This window comes from Schistocerca gregaria, chromosome 8 (genome assembly GCF_023897955.1).
Source record: "Schistocerca gregaria isolate iqSchGreg1 chromosome 8, iqSchGreg1.2, whole genome shotgun sequence".
Taxonomy (NCBI): domain Eukaryota; kingdom Metazoa; phylum Arthropoda; class Insecta; order Orthoptera; family Acrididae; genus Schistocerca; species Schistocerca gregaria.
Window position 1 is genome coordinate 202,691,568 of NC_064927.1, and position 19,196 is coordinate 202,710,763.

At 38.3% G+C, this 19,196-nt stretch overlaps 1 protein-coding gene across 1 annotated transcript in view; it reads right to left on the reverse strand.

Moving 5' to 3' along the window:
• Positions 1-19,196, reverse strand: part of LOC126284441 (bicaudal D-related protein homolog) — a 494,335-nt gene that overhangs the window by 12,497 nt on the left and 462,642 nt on the right. Inside the window, exons 4-6 of the mRNA XM_049983362.1 lie at positions 15,486-15,632; positions 9,684-9,893; positions 7,834-7,974 (exon numbers count right to left, since the gene is read on the reverse strand). Coding sequence (XP_049839319.1) covers positions 7,834-7,974; positions 9,684-9,893; positions 15,486-15,632 — 498 coding nt within the window. The remainder of the gene's footprint in view (positions 1-7,833; positions 7,975-9,683; positions 9,894-15,485; positions 15,633-19,196) is intronic.

Sequence of the window (19,196 nt, forward strand, 5' to 3'; positions counted from 1 at the left end):
TATAAGTGAGAGACCCTAACAGCCCAGGCAGTCAGTGAACTTCTGACGATGATGGCAGAGATGGCCATCGAAAGCTTGAGCATTTTATTCGAATTGATGTGGTTGGAAAACCGAGAACGTTTTATTCATGTATGCCATCGCAAAAGACTCCGAGGACACATGGTTTCTGAAAGTCCATCCTATCAAAATTTACAGACCAATAATTGAATTTAATGGAAATATGATGAGTGAAGCTTCAGTTCTACAATGGTGCATCACATTTAACAGCAGATGAATGAATATTCATGTTGATGTGTGATAGGCCGACTTCCAGCAGTGCTTGACAAGGGCAAGACTTGAGCTTTTATGAAATTTCATGCTCAATTGTTTATCAAATTGTTAGTGGTGATGTGAGCTATAGAGAAGCGTATGCAAGGTAGGTTTCTCAATTTCTGACAGCAGTGCTTGACAAGGGCAAGACTTGAGCTTTCATGAAATTTCATGCTCAATTGTTTATCAAATTGTTAGTGGTGATGTGAGCTATAGAGAAGCGTATGCAAGGTAGGTTTCTCAATTTCTGACAGATGAGCACAAGAAACAACAAGTATCAGCTGCGTCGACTTTTCTGACTTGGTACGAAGATGATGATGACAACATGTTTTTGAACCACAGAGATTGATGAGACCTGGCTTTCACACAAAAATCTATAAACAAAGTGCCAGTCAATGGAGTGGCATAATTAATGATTCCAAAAACCAAGAAAAGCCATACGGTATCAAATGGGTGTCCCACTGATTGACTTTAGCCCAGAGCGGAGACCATAAATGCTGCTCCATTCAAAACAAACTGCGTGGATAGTTGTCCAGAGGTATTGTACTTCTTGATAATAACATTTGCCTGTATTCTGCTGCATTGGTGAAGGATTTGCTTTGGCAGTTTAAATAAGAAATTTTTCAACACCTTTCTTATATCCCCAATTTGGTCCCCTGTCATAAGCATCTTTTCCCTAAAACAAAATATTTTTTGTATGTAAAGTACTACAGATATTACAGTGAACTGAAGAGGACATTAATGATCATTTCAAAAACTTGGTGGTAATTGAGTATGCAGAAAGTATTGGAAAGCTTGTGGAACACCATGGCAAATGTTTAAATTTTGGGTGCATCTATGTAGAAAAATTGCTAAGATACCATAATATGTTTTCTTTCATTATCTCAAATAAAAATATCTGGACAAAACAAATATTCTTTACTTTTAGGATGACCTTTAACTCATTAATGCTAAAGTATCCATTAGGCTTCATCCAGATAGCATGAAATTCAGAATTTAAAGAGGAGTCAGGCATGATGATTCTATACCAGCTAACTGAGTCTCAGCAGAGCTAGAGGAAGTTTTGAAATTGTTAAAAGTGGGAAAATGAAGGAGGAGTAAAAAGTTAACGGAAGGTATGTGAAGTACCTTCATTTTTCTCTTTGTATTCTACTTTCACATTTAAACTTGCACAATTAATGGGGAAATTGTGACTGTATGCTTGGAAATGAAGTATAATCAGGTTAGTATAGTAAAGGACAATGGTGGAAAGTTAATATGTGCATATAAAGTCTTTACGGTAGCATATGAATAAAATACTGTAACAAGCTTTTCAAATACTGTTCAGAGAACTGTTGCACATTTCCAGAATGGGTTGGATTTTACATTTTTCACCATTATAGAAGTAAAAATAAATGTATTGTCCCTAAGTGTACATTCTTCTTTTATTGGTTTATGTATCTACTTATTCTGAAGCTTGGATGTGAACCATTTGTATGAGGTACATTCAAAAAGATATAAGCCAGAGGCCATAAAATGAATACCACTAAAAGGATTGTAATGATATTGTCTGCAAAGAAAGGCATGGTTCCTGTAAGAGTGCAGAGATGTCTCTAGTGAGACATGGGTGCGCAGCCACAAGATGCTAGAAACAGTGAAATGAAGGCTTCAAAAGAAGAGCTAGGGGTGTATCACATTTTGTGTGGTGGGGATCCTACATCTTCCACTGGAGACCTGATCATTTGGACTTGAGTTCGAAATGCTGAAACCATGTCTCGTCTCCACGTATCCTTCATGACAGGCATACTGCTGCAGATGTTCAGAGAGAGTTTCATTCAATATGCTTACTGTGCTGGTTGAAGACTCAAAGGCAGCCATTGAGTGATAACTATTGAAATATCAGTCATTGACGATGGCACAAATATTTTTGATGTTCAATCTTCACTCTGCAGCAATGCCTACAACCATCTGGTCTTGAATAACGACAGCCTCCAGTTTCTGGACAATGGCATTAGTAAAGCAGTGTGGCATTCCAGACTGCGCAACATCAGCCAATGACATCCATCCTTCACAGATTCATTTGTGCCATGCCTTGACCCTTCCAACAAAAGTGAAATGATTTCCATACATTTATGAAATCCTTCATTGAATTGTCATTCCCTGCACTACTTTTGCTATCAGGAAATGCACTGCATCCTTTTGCTCTTCTCCTGAAGCTTCCATTTCATTGTTTTCAGCAAGAATGAGTGCAGTGGATGCATATGGCCACTCTGTTATCACATGGGTACACACCTAAGTCCCTGTAATGGGGAGTGCTCTTATAGAGACCATACTTTTTTCCGCCGGCAGTGGCATTACAATCTTTTCAGTGGTTTTCATTTTACAGCTTCTGGCTTATTTATTTTTGACTGCATCTTCTTGTTGTTGTTGCTGTTGTTGTTGCTGTCATTGTCTTTAGTCCAAAGACTGGTTTGATTCAACTCACCACACTACTCTATCCTGTGCAAGCCTCTTCATCTCCAAGTAACTGTTACTACTTACATCTTCCTGAATGTGCACACTGTATTCATCTCTTGGCCTCCCTCTACAGTTTTTATCCCCCATGCTTCCCTCCAGCACTTAACTTGTGATTCCTTGATGCCTCAGTACATGTCTTACCATCCAATCCCTTCTTCTAATCAAGTTGTGCCACAAACTCCCCAATTCTATTCAGTACCTTCTCACTAGTTCCATGATCTACCCATCTAATCTTGAGCATTTATCTGCAGCACCACATTTCAAAGGCTTCTATTCTCTTCTTGTCTAAACTATTTATCGTCCATGTTTCACTTCCATACATGGCTACACTCCATACAAATACTATCAGAAACGACTTCCTGACACTTAAATCTATACTTGCTGTTAACAAATTTTTCTTCTTCAGAAACGCTTTCCTTGCCATTGTCAGTATACATTTTATATCATCTCTACTTCGACCATCATCAGTTATTTTGCTCCCCAAATAGCAAAAATCCTTCACTACTTTAAGTGTCTCATTTCCTAATCTAATTCCCTCAGCATCACTGGACGCAATTCGGCTACATTCCATTATCCTCGTTTTGCTTTTGTTGATGTTCAAGACACTGTCCATTACGTTCAGCTGCTCTTCCAAGTCCTTTGCTTTCTGACAGAATTACAATGTCATCAGCGAACTTCAAAGTTTTTATTTCTTCTCCATGGATTTTAATACCTACTCCAGACTATTCTTTTGTTTCCTGTACTACTTCCCCAATATACAGATTGAATAGCATCGGGGATAGGCTACAACCCTGCCTCACTCCCTTCCCAACCACTGCTTCCCTTTCATACCCCTCGACTCTTATAACTGCAATCTGGTTTCTGTACAAATTGTAAATAGCCTTTTGCTTCCTGTATTTTACACCCGTCACATTTAGAATTTGAAAGATAGCATTCCAGTCAACATTGTCAAAAGCTTTCTCTAAGTCTAAAATTCTGTAAATGTAGGTTTGCCTTTCCTTAACCTATTTACTATGAAAAGGTGTAGCATCAGTATTACCTCACATGTTGCTACATTTCTCCAGAATCCAAACTGATCTTCCCCGAGGTCACCTTATATCAGGTTTTCCATTTTTCTGTAAAGGATATATGTTAGTATTTTGGAACAGTAACTTATTAAACTGATATTTTGGTAATTGTCACATCTCTCACCACCTGCTTTCTTTGGGATTGGAATTATTATTTCTTCTTGAAGTGTGAGGATATTTCAGCTGTCTTGTACATCTTGTTCACTAGATGGAAGAGTTTTGGTATGGTTGGTTCTCCCAAGACTATCAGTAGCTCTAAAGGAAGGTTGTCTACTCCTGGGGCCTTTCTTTTGGCCTAAGCCTTTCAGTATTTTGTCAAATTCTTCATGCAATATCATATCTTTCTTCTCATCTATGTCCTCTTCCATTTCCATAAAACTGCCCTCAAGCACATGTCCCTTGCATAGACCCTCTATATACTCTTTCCACTTTTCAGCTTTCCCTTCTTTGCTTAGGAGTGGTATTCCATCTGAGCTCTTGATACTCATACTGGTGGTTCTCTTTTCTCAAAAAGTCTCTTTAACATTCCTGTAGGCAGTATCTATCTTACCCGTAGTGATATGTGCTTCTAATGCTTACATTTGTCCTGTAGCCATCCTTGCTTAGCCATTTTGCACGTCGTGGCAATCTCATTTTTTAGACATTTGTATTCTGTTTTGTCTGCTTCATTTATTAAATTTTTATATTTTCTCCTTTTATCGATTAAATTCAATATTTTTGTGTTACCCTAGGATTTCTTCTAGCCCTTGTCTTTTTACCTATTTGATCCTCTGCTGCCTTCACTATTTCATCTCTCAAAGCTACGCATTCTTCTTGTACCATATTCCTTTCCCCTGTTCTTGTCAATCATTTCCTAATGAAACTCTCTATGGCCTCTGGTTCTTTCAGTTTGTCCAGGTCCCATCTCCATAAAAGCCTGCCTTTTTGCAGTTTCTTCAGTTTTAATCTGCAGGTCATGACCTGTAAATTGTGGTCTGAGTCCACATCTACCCCCTGGAAATGTCTTACAATTTAAAACTTGGTTCTGAAATCTCTGTCTTACCATCACTTAATCAATCTAAAACCTTGAGGTGTCTTCCATTTATACAACCTTCTTTTGTGATTCTTAAACCAAGTGTTAGCTATGATTAAATTATGCTCTGTGCAAAATTCTACCAGTTGGCTTTCTCTTTCATTCCTTTCCTCCAGTCTATACTCACCTACTACTTTTTCTTCCTTTTCCTACTATCAAATTCCAGTCCCCTGTGACTATTAAATTTTCATCTCTCTTAACTATTTGAATAAGTTCTTTTATCTCATCATAAATTTCCTCAATCTCTTCCTCATTTGGAGAGTTATTTTACATATAAACATGTACTCCTGTGGCAGGTGTGGGCTACATTAATGCATTCACTATGCTGTTCGTATTTGCTTATTTGCATTCCTATAGGTTTTGTTCATTATTAAACCTACTCCTGCATTACCTCTCTTTGATTCTGTATTTATAATGCTATATTCACCAGACTAGAAGTCCTGTTCCTCCTGCCACTGAACTTCATTAATTTCCACTATATCTAACTTTAACTTATCCATTTCCCTTTTTAAATTTTCTAACCTACCTGCCAAATTAAGGGATCTGACATTCTATGCCACAATCCATAGGATGCCAGTTTTGTTTCTCCTGATAACAATGACTTCCTGGGTAGTCCCTGCCCAGAGATCCACGTGGGGGACTATTCTACCTCTGGAATATTTTACACAAGAGGACGTCACCATAATTTAGCCATATGGTAAAGTTGCATGCACTTGAGAAAATTTATGCCTGTAGTTTCCCCTTGCTTTCAACCATTCACAGCACCAGCTCAACAAGGCCATTCTGGCTGATGTTACAAGGCTAGATCAGTCAATCATGCTGACTGTTGCCCCTGCAACTACTAAAAAGGCTACTGCCCGTCTTGAGGAACCACACGTCTGTCTCATCCCTCAACAGATACCCCTCTGTTGTGGTTGCATCTCTGGTATGGCTATCTGTATCACTGAGGCACACGAGCCTCCCCACCAATGGCAATGTCCATGGTACATGGGGGAGGGACTGCACCTAATAATATTCTTTTCATACAGCAGTTTTCCTGTAGCTGGATAACTAAATATTAACAGTAGGAACATTGTGTTCCATTGTGTTTCTGTTAATTAAACAGAAGACGAATGTGAAGGTTTTGCTAAGTCAAATATAAACTTAGCAGCTGTTGTTAAGTTTGAAGTACATATGTGCTCTGCACACTTGTGGAGTGAATCAATATATTGAGAGGAGTTGTAGAGCTTATGCTGAGTTTCATCTGCTGGGTGCATTGCAATAAGAGCCCAAGTATTTGTCACATGTTACAGGGAGGGGTGGGACACCTGTCTTATGCTGTTATGGCTACAATATAATTTATTGTATGTTTACCACAATGTAAAGGTGTTTTCATCATACAAAAGAGCACTGTTATACACACTAAAAATTCATCAAGCAGCTTTTGCACCAAGATTTCAATCAGAAGTAAAATTTGGAAATGAGATTATCTCTTCTAATATTCTTTCTGAACAGATTTTTGTTACCGACTACATTGTAAAGTTGCATGCCGCTTCTCACACTTCCAATGCACTTTCATTACAGGTTCAATCTTATTCTTCTACATCCCTGAACTGCAAGATATGCTCCATCCATTCTTGTGACTCCAAATTTTCCAACATTATCATGGCAAAGATTACGGTACCCTTGAAACTGCACAATTGTTATAACACTTCATTTTCTCATTATATTTAGCACACTTGAGTGACACTACTTACAAAACATATAATTTATATTTGTTTAAATATGAGATACCATCAGTTTGTATGCATCATTAAACAATGAAGATAAGGAGAACAAAAGCATGCATTTGCTTAGTGAGTCTACATATAATTTGTCTTGCAATAATAGTGAAAATTGTGAGACAAAATTGCTGGACAGTGATTAAGTTCAGGAGAAATGTCAGTACTACTGATATATACACATAAACGAGTATTCTGAACAATAGTTCCTTCCTTGGGGAAGATAGAGTGATAGACTGAGGAAGGAAGAAAGATTAGGGTTTAATGTCTGGCCAGCAGATATAGACATAAGCTCAGAATGTTTCAAGAATGGAAAAGGAAATCAGCCATTCCCTTTCAAAGGAACCATGCTGGCATTTGCCTAGAATGATTTAGGAAAAATCATGGAATACAAATTTGGATGGCCAGACTCTGATTTGAACCACTGTCTTTCTGAACACACATCCACTTTGTGAATCACTGCACCACCTTGCTTGGTAGGAATACACTGGGGAAGGAAGGGCAGGATGGTAGGGACCTACCCCGTAATTAGAACAAGGAAGCAAAAGTTTGATTCCTCTCACCTTGAGGTCTGAGTGACAAGCCCTTCCTTTTAAACCCTCCGAATGGTATCCTCCTCTCCTCTCTGAGAAAGAAACTATGAGTTTAGAAAACCTGGATTGTGCATGTACTTTTATTTGTGACTATTGATATTATTGGCATTTGTCCTGAAGGCTTATACTGTCCAACAGACCTGTATCATAACTTTATATCTTTCTTAAGAGAATTCTCCTTTTGATATGATAGTGAAAAGTCCTGTTTGGAATGTATGTAATGATATAGAGGGCAGAACACCACTAGTTTGTCTTAAATGTTTCATGTGTCAAACAGGGTCATAAAAAATAGGTTTACAAACTTTAGTTTATGACACACACAGGAACAACACTTCAAAAGCCTAACCATTGTTATCAATTTTGTATATGCCTGTGTGATACTTGGCACTTTGTCATGAACACAAGTAGTATCCTGTCTGCTGTATAGTTGTGCGTTTCAATACATTGGCTAAGTCTCACTTTACAGAAAAAAAGAATGTTTAGGACAGAAAACCGAGTTACAAATAAACCTGTGCTATGTGTAAAATTGTTCTCACCTTTAAGATGTCAACTGGTATACTGTCCATGGGCAATGATTCAGGATCTGAAGTTATTGAGTCATTTCTTTTCCTGTCCCATTCTGCACATAGTCTCCTCAGTTGCAAATAAACTGAGAAAGCTTCTTCTTTAATTTTCACCTGAAACATAAAATATTTATACCATTAAGAACACTCCTATTATTGCTAATATATCATACAACAATGTACACTGACCAGCACACACACACTAGGTACGAGTTTGAATACACTTGTTTTACTTACTATCTGCTTATTATTTTTCACAATGCTATTACATTCAATGAACTGTATCAACTATGCTACTTATGTTTTGATCATTTTTATTGCTTTTGCCTCCCCATATCCTCAATCCACATTCATCTCTTGTAATTTTGTGATGACTCATTAAAACTTAACATAATTTCTTAATGGCCTTCTACAGATGAACAAAAATTGTAACATAGCATATAAAGAAACACATACTTTCCTGATAGCACAAAATTTTGTACAGTGCCCTTTAAGAGTTTGTGTACTGATTTTGATGACCAGAAGTTCAAATATGTCATAAGAAACTGTGGTTCTGCCTTGAGCAAACTTTTTTCTTGTTTTACTCCATCTTCAGTGAATTTTATTTAAACAATGTACAAAGAATTTATGCATTGTGAATTAGCAGTTTTTGAGAGTATAGTATTTACATTACTGTGAAGTATTGACAGAAATATTAACATGAAGAATGAATATATACTTTATTATTGATCACAAGTTTGTTTGGTATTTGCAGCACAGCTGTCATTACGGCTTTGGAATTATGTCATCTGCAGTTAGTAAGTGTTTATTATTTTTGAATGTAATTTTGCAAAAATGTTTTAGTCCTAGTATGATATTATCCATTTTTCAGATTTGTTTTTCCCCTTTTTCTATTGCTCTGTTGACACTTACTATTTTACTCTTTGACTAGAAGTTTTTAGGTTAAAGTAGTATTTTTCAAAGAAATGTGTTGAAATGTATACTGATTATGATTAGGCTTTATGAAATGTCGATTGGAGTGCGAAGCACACTATGATTTCATGAAACCTAATCACAATCAGCATATATCACAACACATTTTTCCAAAAAATGGTACTGTAACCTAAAAAACACTAGTTCAAGAGTAAAACCATGAATCTTTGTTTACCAATCAACATAATAGTAATGCAATATAAAAAGGGAGAAAAAATAAAACTGAAAAATCGATACCATCATATTATGCACAAAACAGTCAAGAAACTATGTTTAAAAAGTTGATAAATGCTTATTAATTAGAGATGAAATACTGAAAGCAATAATTATAGCAGTGCTGCAAATACCAAGTAGACTTATGAACACCAATATGTAATAATAAAGTATACATTTATTCTTCATGTTAATATTTCTGTCAATGATTATAGTAATGTAAATACTATAATCACAGAAACTGCTAAATATCGCAATGTATAAATTCTTTGTATGGTGTTCAACAGATGCTAAATGAAACCCACTGAAGATGGAGAAACTTCTCCAAAGCGTGAGTGGGTAGTAAAACAAGAAGGAATTATGTTTGCTCAAGGCAGAACCATATTTCCCAATAACATATTAGAAAGCAAGGAAAGAGCTTTGAGTAAAAAACAGAAGTTCGAAACTCACATGCAGTTTGTGACTTCTGTATCTCAGAAAAAGGTTATTTTAACTCCAAGAAAATCTTCTCTCTTGTGTCAGATGTTTGCAATATGAATACATTGTACCTAGATGATATGCTGTGACAATGAATATACAGATAATTGAAATCACCACTGAACTACAGCAATAAATACTCTGTTTTGAAATGTACCTACCGCATCTGGTGTAAGTGTTCCAAGGAGTGGTGATGCTTCTCCATTGGCTTCATTTTCACACTCCATTTCGGCAAGTAAGGAGCGATGGCCGGCAACTCCGGAGCTGTTATTTGAGGACGCTGCTGCTGTGGATGCGAGTGCTTCCAGTCTCTCACCAAGGGAGCCATTTGCTGTTCTGAGGTGATCAAGTTCCCGTTGTGCATTCCTAAGCTGTAACATGAATAAGGTTTCTTCATATCTTTTGTATCACTGTGCAACTTAAGATGAAGGAAGCTGGGATACTTTTACTTCCCCTCTTGTTTTGACATCTGCCTCCTTAAATTAGTTTCTTCACTTCTAACTAATTACCATTAATTTACATAAATATAATATGCATTTTTATAAAAGAGAAAGGTAGGCCCTCAGTTTTAAAGAGTATAACACCAGAACTAGTTTTGTGCTTAGTTTTGTCTATTTAACTGATTATCTAATTTATCTTGACTATTCATAGTTAATATCTTTCTTTATAGGGTGAAATCAGTAATTGTTTCATAAGTTAATTTCTATTGTTGACTTATAAACAAATATAAATTCTGTACTAATTGTAAGCATTTGCAAGGTGAAACACTGGCATTCTTTAAGTATTTATTTGACTCTAAGAGAAAACATGTTAGCAGAGCCAGCTCTTAATTAACTCCAAAGTAATCACCAGTTTTGTCCAAAGTATTGTTTGCATAACTATATCTGTTAATTTCTTCATTTAAACAAATAATTCAAGCTAACTCTTGTAGTAGAAGGAACTGTTAAAAAGACAGAATTTTTCAATGTATTCAGTTAATTGAATGAGTTGAGTTTTAATCGAGATTTCTGTAAATTAAACATCAAACAATGTATAGTTTCACTGCCTATTATTGTGAGGACATATAAGGGCCCAATTTTTGGTCCCGAGACAGTCAGTCCCCAGTCGAGTTTCAGATGAGAAACCTGTGTTGGTCAGAACAACAACAATGCATCAACTTAACTGTGAAATAAGTGTAATAGGATGTGTGTTAAAACAATGACAATATCTGTTCAATACATACTGTAATATTCTGCAAGACTTGTGAAATGTGTGGTTAGCTTTTTACTGCACATAGATATTCAACAGTAATATATGGTAGTGGTATGTTGATGTATATCTGGAAACTATTAATGAGACTTATCAAAAGTTAAACAATAGTGCACTGTCCATATTAACTGTGTACATTGGGGTGTTGTGAACAGTGAAAGTAAAGAACTGTGAAATGCAACTGTGCACCTGTTGGCTACATCATTTACAGTAGTCAGTATTGAACTTCCACACGCCATTTTTCAGCCAGTATCACAACTTAGTACGATGACACCAAGAACTATCAACGAAGAAATAAAGCAGGCAAATGTCCAGATTGTTGCACAGGTGATGACTAAATTATACAGTGAATAACTGGAAGTAAAGTAATTGTTCAGGAATAATCTTCACGTGATTATGTTTCAAAAATAGTTGATTGCAAATATTCAAACTAATTATTTCTCTGTGTTTTACTATCAATGCTTGAAAGGACAAGAGCAACCTAAAAAGAAAATTTTAAACATCAGCACTTACGATCAGAAGAAACGCCAGTATTGCCTATAGACATGCATGGAAGTACACAGCCTGTTCTACCTACTGGAACTAATAGTTCCTTCCTGGGAGAGGAGTGGATCAGGAAAGGTTAAAAAGAAATGACAGGTCACTCAGACCTGAGGGGATGTTTTGGCGCATTTATTGTGCAGTCCAGATCTCATGCCAAGTAACCCACATTCTCAAAATTGAGAATTTCCTTTTTTTGTAAGACTTATGCAGATGAAGACACAATTCAAGAGGCATTGATTAATTAGTTGTGAGAGGAGGCAGAAAACTTCAGAGTGGTTTGCAGGTGTAAAGTAACTAAATGTGGATGGAGTTAATATGAAAAGATGATGTTTCAGGTACATTTATGCACAGTTTTAGTTCTTTAGTTCCATTAAGATAGTAGCAAGAAATATCAATTGCTTTATGCAAGCTATATTATGTGAGGTCACATTACAAGGTGCTGAAGAACATATTACCTTATGGAAGAATGGTTCTTTCTGCTAAAGATATGGTCTCATTTAATTTTTGATGAAATAAGTTACACATTACAGCAGAGAGAATTCATTTTAACTGAGCACATTAAACATGCAAGTTACACCAAGAGTACCTTCATTGAAAAGTATGGCAAGGATGCATCAAAATAGTTCAGCACCGAATGGCTGTCCAAACTTCAGAAACTAAGAAATACATTGGAAATCCAAGGTAGGATGATGTTAGATAAAATGTGCATATGGGTGTATTTCCAATTTTTGTAGATGAAAAGGTTGGTAAAGTATGTTTACCGTCGTGGAGATGCCAGAGTGGCCTACTGCCAAGGGGTTGGCAAGTTTGGGAACAAAAGAGTTTCAAAACAAGAGCACTGCTATTCGACAGAGCGAACGATAGGCCTGGCTATAGTGCATTCTTGCTTGATCACATGACTAGGTACAACCACATTCCAGTTCAAAGGAGTGTGCATTGTTACCTCATAGTGCAAGTACAAAAAGTGATAACAGAAACTGTCATCATGAGCAGTTTTGGCAGGCTGCCATTAATATCTTTAAATTTATTGATGCTGAAAAGGAAGAAAGGGTTTCTGTGCAGGGCAGAAAAGTAATAGAATATACATGGAAAAATTAGCACTATGGTCTGCAAATTATGGCAGTAGGGAATTGATGCTTACAAATCAGCAACCTGTAATTTATGAGAATTGAGTGGCCTTTGTATAAATATTAAATGCCACATACCTTCATAAATCTAGTGAGGACTTGTCGAATCCAGGCCACACAGAATCATTGCTGTAATGTGTTTTTCAAGGAAGACCAGTGAACTGTTAGTCAGATGGTGCTAATGTTTTGCCTCATCAGTGCAAATTATGTGAAACTACAAGATGCATTCAATAAGTGATAAAACACATTAATTTTCTGAAAGCAGGAGGCTTTTATTCACGATTCCAATACTCCATATTATTCCCCACTCTTTTGGTTACAAAACCCTATTTTTCATCATAATCTTCATTCAGTGTGATGGTCTCCTGATGCCTTACTGAGGGGGTCTGTGTGCCCGCATGTTACCAGTCTTCTGGTCAATATCACAGCCACTGTCTTTCTGCACCAATAATCTCCCCCATCATCCATGTACTGCTTCCGGCCTTCATTGGGCCAAACAGATGAAGTCAGAGGTGCCAAGATCTGATAAGTATAATGGATGAGGAATAACAGCCCAATGAAGTTCTGTGAGCTCCTCTTGGGTGTGCAGACTTGTGTGAGGTCTTGCATTACTTGTGTTGCCATGGACAAGGAGAAGTTCATTTGCATTTTTGCAGTAATGAACATGCTAAAGTAATTTCTTCAATTTCCTGAGGGTAGCCCAGTAAACTTTAGAGTGGATCATTGCACCATTAGCGAAGATAAGAAACAGAATATTGTCTTCAGTGTACCAGAAGACTGTCACCATGACTTTACTGACTAAGGTTGCAGCTTTGACCTTTTTCTTTGGAGGAGAGGTGATGTGGTGCTACTCCACAGATTGCTTCCAGTTTGAAGTGATAAACCCACATTTCACCACCTGTGAAAATGTTTGACAAGAAATAGTCACAATAATCCTCTTAACACACAATCAACTTCACACAGATGGTCCTTCATTGCTCTTTACAGTCTTCCATTAGGCAGTGAGAAACCCAGTGGATACACATCATGTCCAGTTGAGCAGCAAGATGTTCGATTGCGATCAGTAGATCATCTCGGATGAGGTTGTCAACATGTTCCAACATTGCAGGAGTTACATCTGTGTGTTGACAGCCAGCATGCAGAAGATCAGAGAGATTTGTGTGATGTTGTTGTGATGATGACAGAGGCCTCACCCAATGATTCACTGTGCCTTCACCCACTTCCGGGTCTCAGTAAACAATCAAAGTGCCCATTAATCTGTGTGATGCTATAGTTTTCTCACGAAAGTAACTCAATGACATCTCTCTGCTTGGAGCGCAGCTCCATTACGGACGCCATTTTGAATGCTACATACGAGGGGGGACCCAAAAGAAACTGGATTGTTGTCCTAAAAAATGTATTGATGAACCTTTTTACAAAATTACTTCAGTCACCTCCAAAATACTCTCCATTACATGTGATGCACTTGTCAAGTCTCTTTTCCCACTGTTGGAAGCATGTTTGGAACTCTTCAAGTTTGATATTGTCCAGCGTCCTTTGTGAAGCTGTTTTTACTGCCTCCACGTCGTCATAATGCTCCCCTTTTAGCGCTTTATTCATTTGTGGAAATAGGAAAAAGTTGCACAGGGCTAGGTCTGGTGAATACGGAGCGTGGGGAATGACGGACCACCTCTGAGATGCCAAATAGTGGGTCACTCATAAGGCCGTATGTGCTGGAGTGGTGTTGTGATGCAGAAACCAGTCACCTGATTGCCAAAGTTCTGGGTGTTTCCTGCTCACATCCTCTCGCAGACACTGTAAAATATCCAAGTAAAAGTGCTGGTTAACAGTCTGACCAGGGGTACGAATTCCTGATGCACAATTCCAAGAACATCAAAAAAGACGGTGATGATCGTCTTCACATTTGACCTCACTTGCCTTGCTTTTTTTGGTCTGGGAGAGCTGGGAGCCCTCCACTGGCTTGATGCTTGCTTGGTTTCTGGCTCATACCCGTAACACCAACTCTCATCCCCTGTCATGACTTTGTTCAAGAAGTTTGGATCACATGCAATCTCTGTTTTCAAGCCCTGACACACATTCATGCGGATGGTTTTTTGCTCCTGTGTGAGAAAGCGCGGAACAAATTTAGCAGCAACACATCTCATGTGCAAATCCTCACTCAAAATCTGCTGGCACACGCTCCAACTGATTCCTGTCTCTGCTGAAATTTGCTCGATCGTTTGGCGAACATCCTCGTTGATCTTTCAGCGGACCTTTTCAATGTTCTCCTCATTTCGCGATGTGGAATGGCGTCCAGAATTAGCTTGGTTTTAGGCAGTCTGCATTTGTCTGCACCTGTCCGTACCAGTCTACAGTAGTCTGTACCAGTCTATAGTCAAGTTTAAAGTCTGCGCCTAATAAGATTATCATATTCCTGTACATAGCCATGAGGATAAATGTATAGACAATTTGTCAAGTATCAGAGATATGTGAGAATAAGATTAACATACCAAGACCAAAGGAACTTCAGATTGTCAATTGTAAACAGCATCCAGAATGAAGTTACGTAATATCTATGCTTTTTATTATTTTAATAAATGTGTGTGAAAATTAATCAAGTTCTGTTTAAAGTTGGTCACCGTCAATCTGCAACTCTAAGCATGCAAGTGGCATTTCTATCATCTGACCTAACGGCAGAAGATAAACACACCACGATAAGACCATGAGACATATTGCTGACACACGCCTACTTTGTTAGAGCGACAAGTCAAATAATCTGATGGTGTGTGTACCAAAGGTCTTACAGTATGCACACCACAGTGTGCTAGGAGTATTGTGAAACAAAAGTATTGGCCAGTGTTTGATTGCTATTATGCTGTGCATTGGCATATAGACGTGTACCGTGTGGCATCACTCCACTTGTAAGAACACTGTAGTGTATGTTGTTACTGTCTCCCCTACCTATTTTTGTGTGTATAAACGACGGTGCAACCATCGTCCCAGGCCACCAGTTCACTTTGTCAGGTGATATGAAATAAGCGAGTGGTGTATAGATTTGAAACTCACCTGCATCTCCTGGTCGCGCACCTGGTGCTCGAGCAGCACGACACGGTCTGTGGCGTCCTCCAGGGCTGCCCTGATGGCGTCCCGCTCCTCCAGCAGTGTGCGGATGCGCCGCTCCAGGTCGCTCTTCTTCTCTGACAGCAGCTGTACCTGTGGCCGTGGTTCATTATGAGTGTATTACGAGGGCAGCCAAATCATTTTTTACAGAAATAATGAAAAAATCTGTTTTTTGCACCGTCAACTGGGGCAGCTTTGCCAAATGGTTCAACTTTGCCAGTTTATGAAAATGATTGCTCACTGCTCTGCAAAACTGAAGGACGAGCTAGATAAAATAACATATTAACTATTGGGTGCAAATTAATGAAAGAGTGGGAGCATGTTGCCATAGGTCTTCCAGTCATGCACAGAAGATTGAACATCACAAGGTGTGACGTAAGAGTAACTGTAGTAGAAGGACAGGAAAAAGACAATTTGTATCAATCAGAGAGCCATTAAGGTGCAGTGTGGCAGTTTTTCTTCATTTCAATACGGTCTGAAGACAACATATGGATGACTTCACTCGGGAAAGAATGATTGGGAAACTGGAAGAACGATGAAGTGTGACGAGTGTAACCCTGTAGTATTGTTCATAGCATTGTTTCACGTGCATGGGAAGCATTCCAGACCACAGATACTCCCACACAAAGGAGAGGAAGTGGTTGACCTTGGTCAGCTACAGCAGTAGATAACTGCAACATTGTGCAATAGGCAAGAAGTGACCCACGTTCAACAGCAGGTGCAATTGCAGTCACATTTTACAGGACTGTGTTGGATGCTATCTCACACACTACAGTTGCACGGCAACTGAATGGGGGTGGTCACTTTGCCTGATGACCAGTATATTATGTTTTGTTGACACCCGCGTATCAGTGACACCGTTTGCAACAGTGCCAATAGCACAGAGACTGGACCAAAGAGAAGTGGGTTGCAGGCCCTTCTCAGATGAGAGCAGATTGAGTCTGGTTAGTGATTTTGGACTTAATCTCATATGGTGAGAAGTGGGAACAAGTAGTGCATACAGTAACATTGTCAAACATGATTGTTTGGTCATACAGGTGTTATCGTGTTTGGGAAGCATACTTTTGCATGAGTGTACTGTCCTCCAATTCTTTGAACACTGTACGCTCACTGGTCAATGTTATTGTGACTGTGTACTCCTACCCCATGTGTGTCTCTTCTGGGATGCATTCAGCCCTGACTTTGTTTTCATGGATGACAATGCATGACTGCATTGGAGGAGGAGTAGGTCTTGGAACGAGAGGATATTTGGTGTATTTATTGGCCCGTCCAACCCCCCAACTTAAATCCCACCGAGCACATGAGGGCTGTGTCGGGGGCGACGCATTGCAGAACCTCTGCATGGATCAACGAACGTCCAGCAGTTGTCAACTGCGGTACTGGAGCAATGGAAGGCCCTTCCGTAAGAACTCCGTAATAACCTTGTGGCCAGCATGGGAGCATGTTGCAAAACATGCATTTTTGTCTATGGTGATCACACTCTCTATTAAGAACCATGTCCTGGCCTTTATAAAGTCCAAGGAGCCATCATGGATCTCAGTGACTTCATTATAATTATTGTCTTTGGACAAAAGCGTCAGTCTTTCTGTCTCATTGCATGTATCTTTCAATTATCCTCTGACTATACTGTACAAGTTGCTAAAATGTAACGTCCAAGTTCCATTGAACTATGTTACTTCACAGTGTCACATCATGCAAAAGTCAGTTTCTTCCTTCAGTTTTACACACCAGTGTGTTTAGCGCTCTGTGAAGTCCCTGACCTAACCAATAGAAGCACCACTGTTCACATAACATGTAAAATACAGAGTGTTTATAAATGAATATCGGGGTTTTAACATTTTATAATATTTATTAGATTAAAGTTACAGTAATAAATGATATGTCAAACGAAAGAGCAACTCGAACAGTTTTACCAAGAACTTTATAAATGCTCATTTTGAGCACCATTTGTCACACGGCACACATCAAGTCTATGGCTGAGTTCTTCCCAAACATTGATAAGTGTGACTTCAGTGATTGTAGCACAGCTGCTTCAATCCGGTTTCTTAATTCAGGGAGTTCTGCTGATAGCGGAGGCACATACACATGATCCTTGATGAAGCCCCAAAGGAAAAAAGTCGCATGGCGTTAGGTCGGGTGAACGTGGAGGCCATGCAAAGCAAGCCCTGTCATTGGACGGGCCCCTTGCGGCCTTTCCAGTGCTTGGGTATAGTGAAGTTCAACCAATTGCGTACTTCGCTATGCCAGTGAACATTTATAAGGTTCTTGGTAAAACTGAGTTCCTCTTTCATTTGACATATTATTTATAACTGTAAGTTTAATGTAATAAATATTATAAAGTGTTAAAACCCCGATACTCATTTATAAACACCCTTTACATTTAATAACGCCATTTTGCATTATTTCGGTGTTGTCGCCTGTTTACAGTTCTTTATCAGTAGTTTTTTCTTTTAAGTTCGAGGCTTTTTTTGTCTACATAAGTGCCTTGCCTACTAATTCATATTTGAGTAAAAAATACTTGCTTTGCTTACTAGAGCATACAATTGCCTTTCAGAACTGCGTTGTAGATACTTATATCCATATTATGTTTCACATTATTCGGCAGTGTTGCACCATGATACTCAATAGAAACAAGACAAAATTCCAACTACGAATTTATAATTTTTTCCAGTATTTCTGTAAATCAACTCAGATTACTCATTTCTCATTTTATTTGACACGTTAAAATTTCAAGGTGGATCAGGACCAAGCTGAGAGACCTCGGGTACCATTGTAACAATATATTGCTCTGCAACTTATGTCTGTGCAGTGTTTAGTAACCAAATGAGCAGTGGAAAAGCAGCTGAAAGGTATACTATTTTGCTTGGAACCATTAAGAGACAACAGGGTGCCAGACTGCATTGAATAATGATGAGGAAGAAGAGACCCTCAAACCGGCCCTTGTCAGCACTGTGTAGAAGCTGAGTTCAAAGTATCTCTTTGAACAGCTAATGGAGGGAAACGGTTTTATTTCCATAACATGCCTGATGAAGATTTACACAATGTGCAAGAAATTATGTATATACTTGGCCTGTACAATGAAATCTAGGAAAGATCTGCCTTTTCTGACAAACATTCCAGAATTTTCTCTGAATTCTGAAGTGCCAATACTTATTTCACAATAAAGGGTACAGGTATTCAAAGTTTAAATAATCTCTTCTCTGACGTTGATTGTTTTAACACAGTTTGCAAAGTTGACCTGTTTTGAGGTAACTTACGCATCGCTGTTTGCAAATTTTTAATGTAAAAGTATTTTATTTATTTCTCTAGTTTCCAGAGACTGAAACTAGAGGTCAAGCCTAATGATTTATGACCATCTCAAAGCATTTTTTTTGGGAGGGGGGGGGGGGGTGGTATCAGTTTATACATCATCTATAAGAAAGAGAAAGATGTGGCTAAGCTGTTCTTGTTGACGGCGCAAACCATTTATTGTCTCTCAAAATATTTGTCTTTGCAACGTAAGATGCTTCTGAATTCATTCAGCCAATGCTGGAAACATTAATTTCCACCCATATTGATATGTCAAAGACATGGTTTTAGAAGGCTTTAATAGGCTCTTGGGACAGATGAAAATCTTTCCCCACTTATTATTTGCGTGACATAAGGAGAAAAATCTAA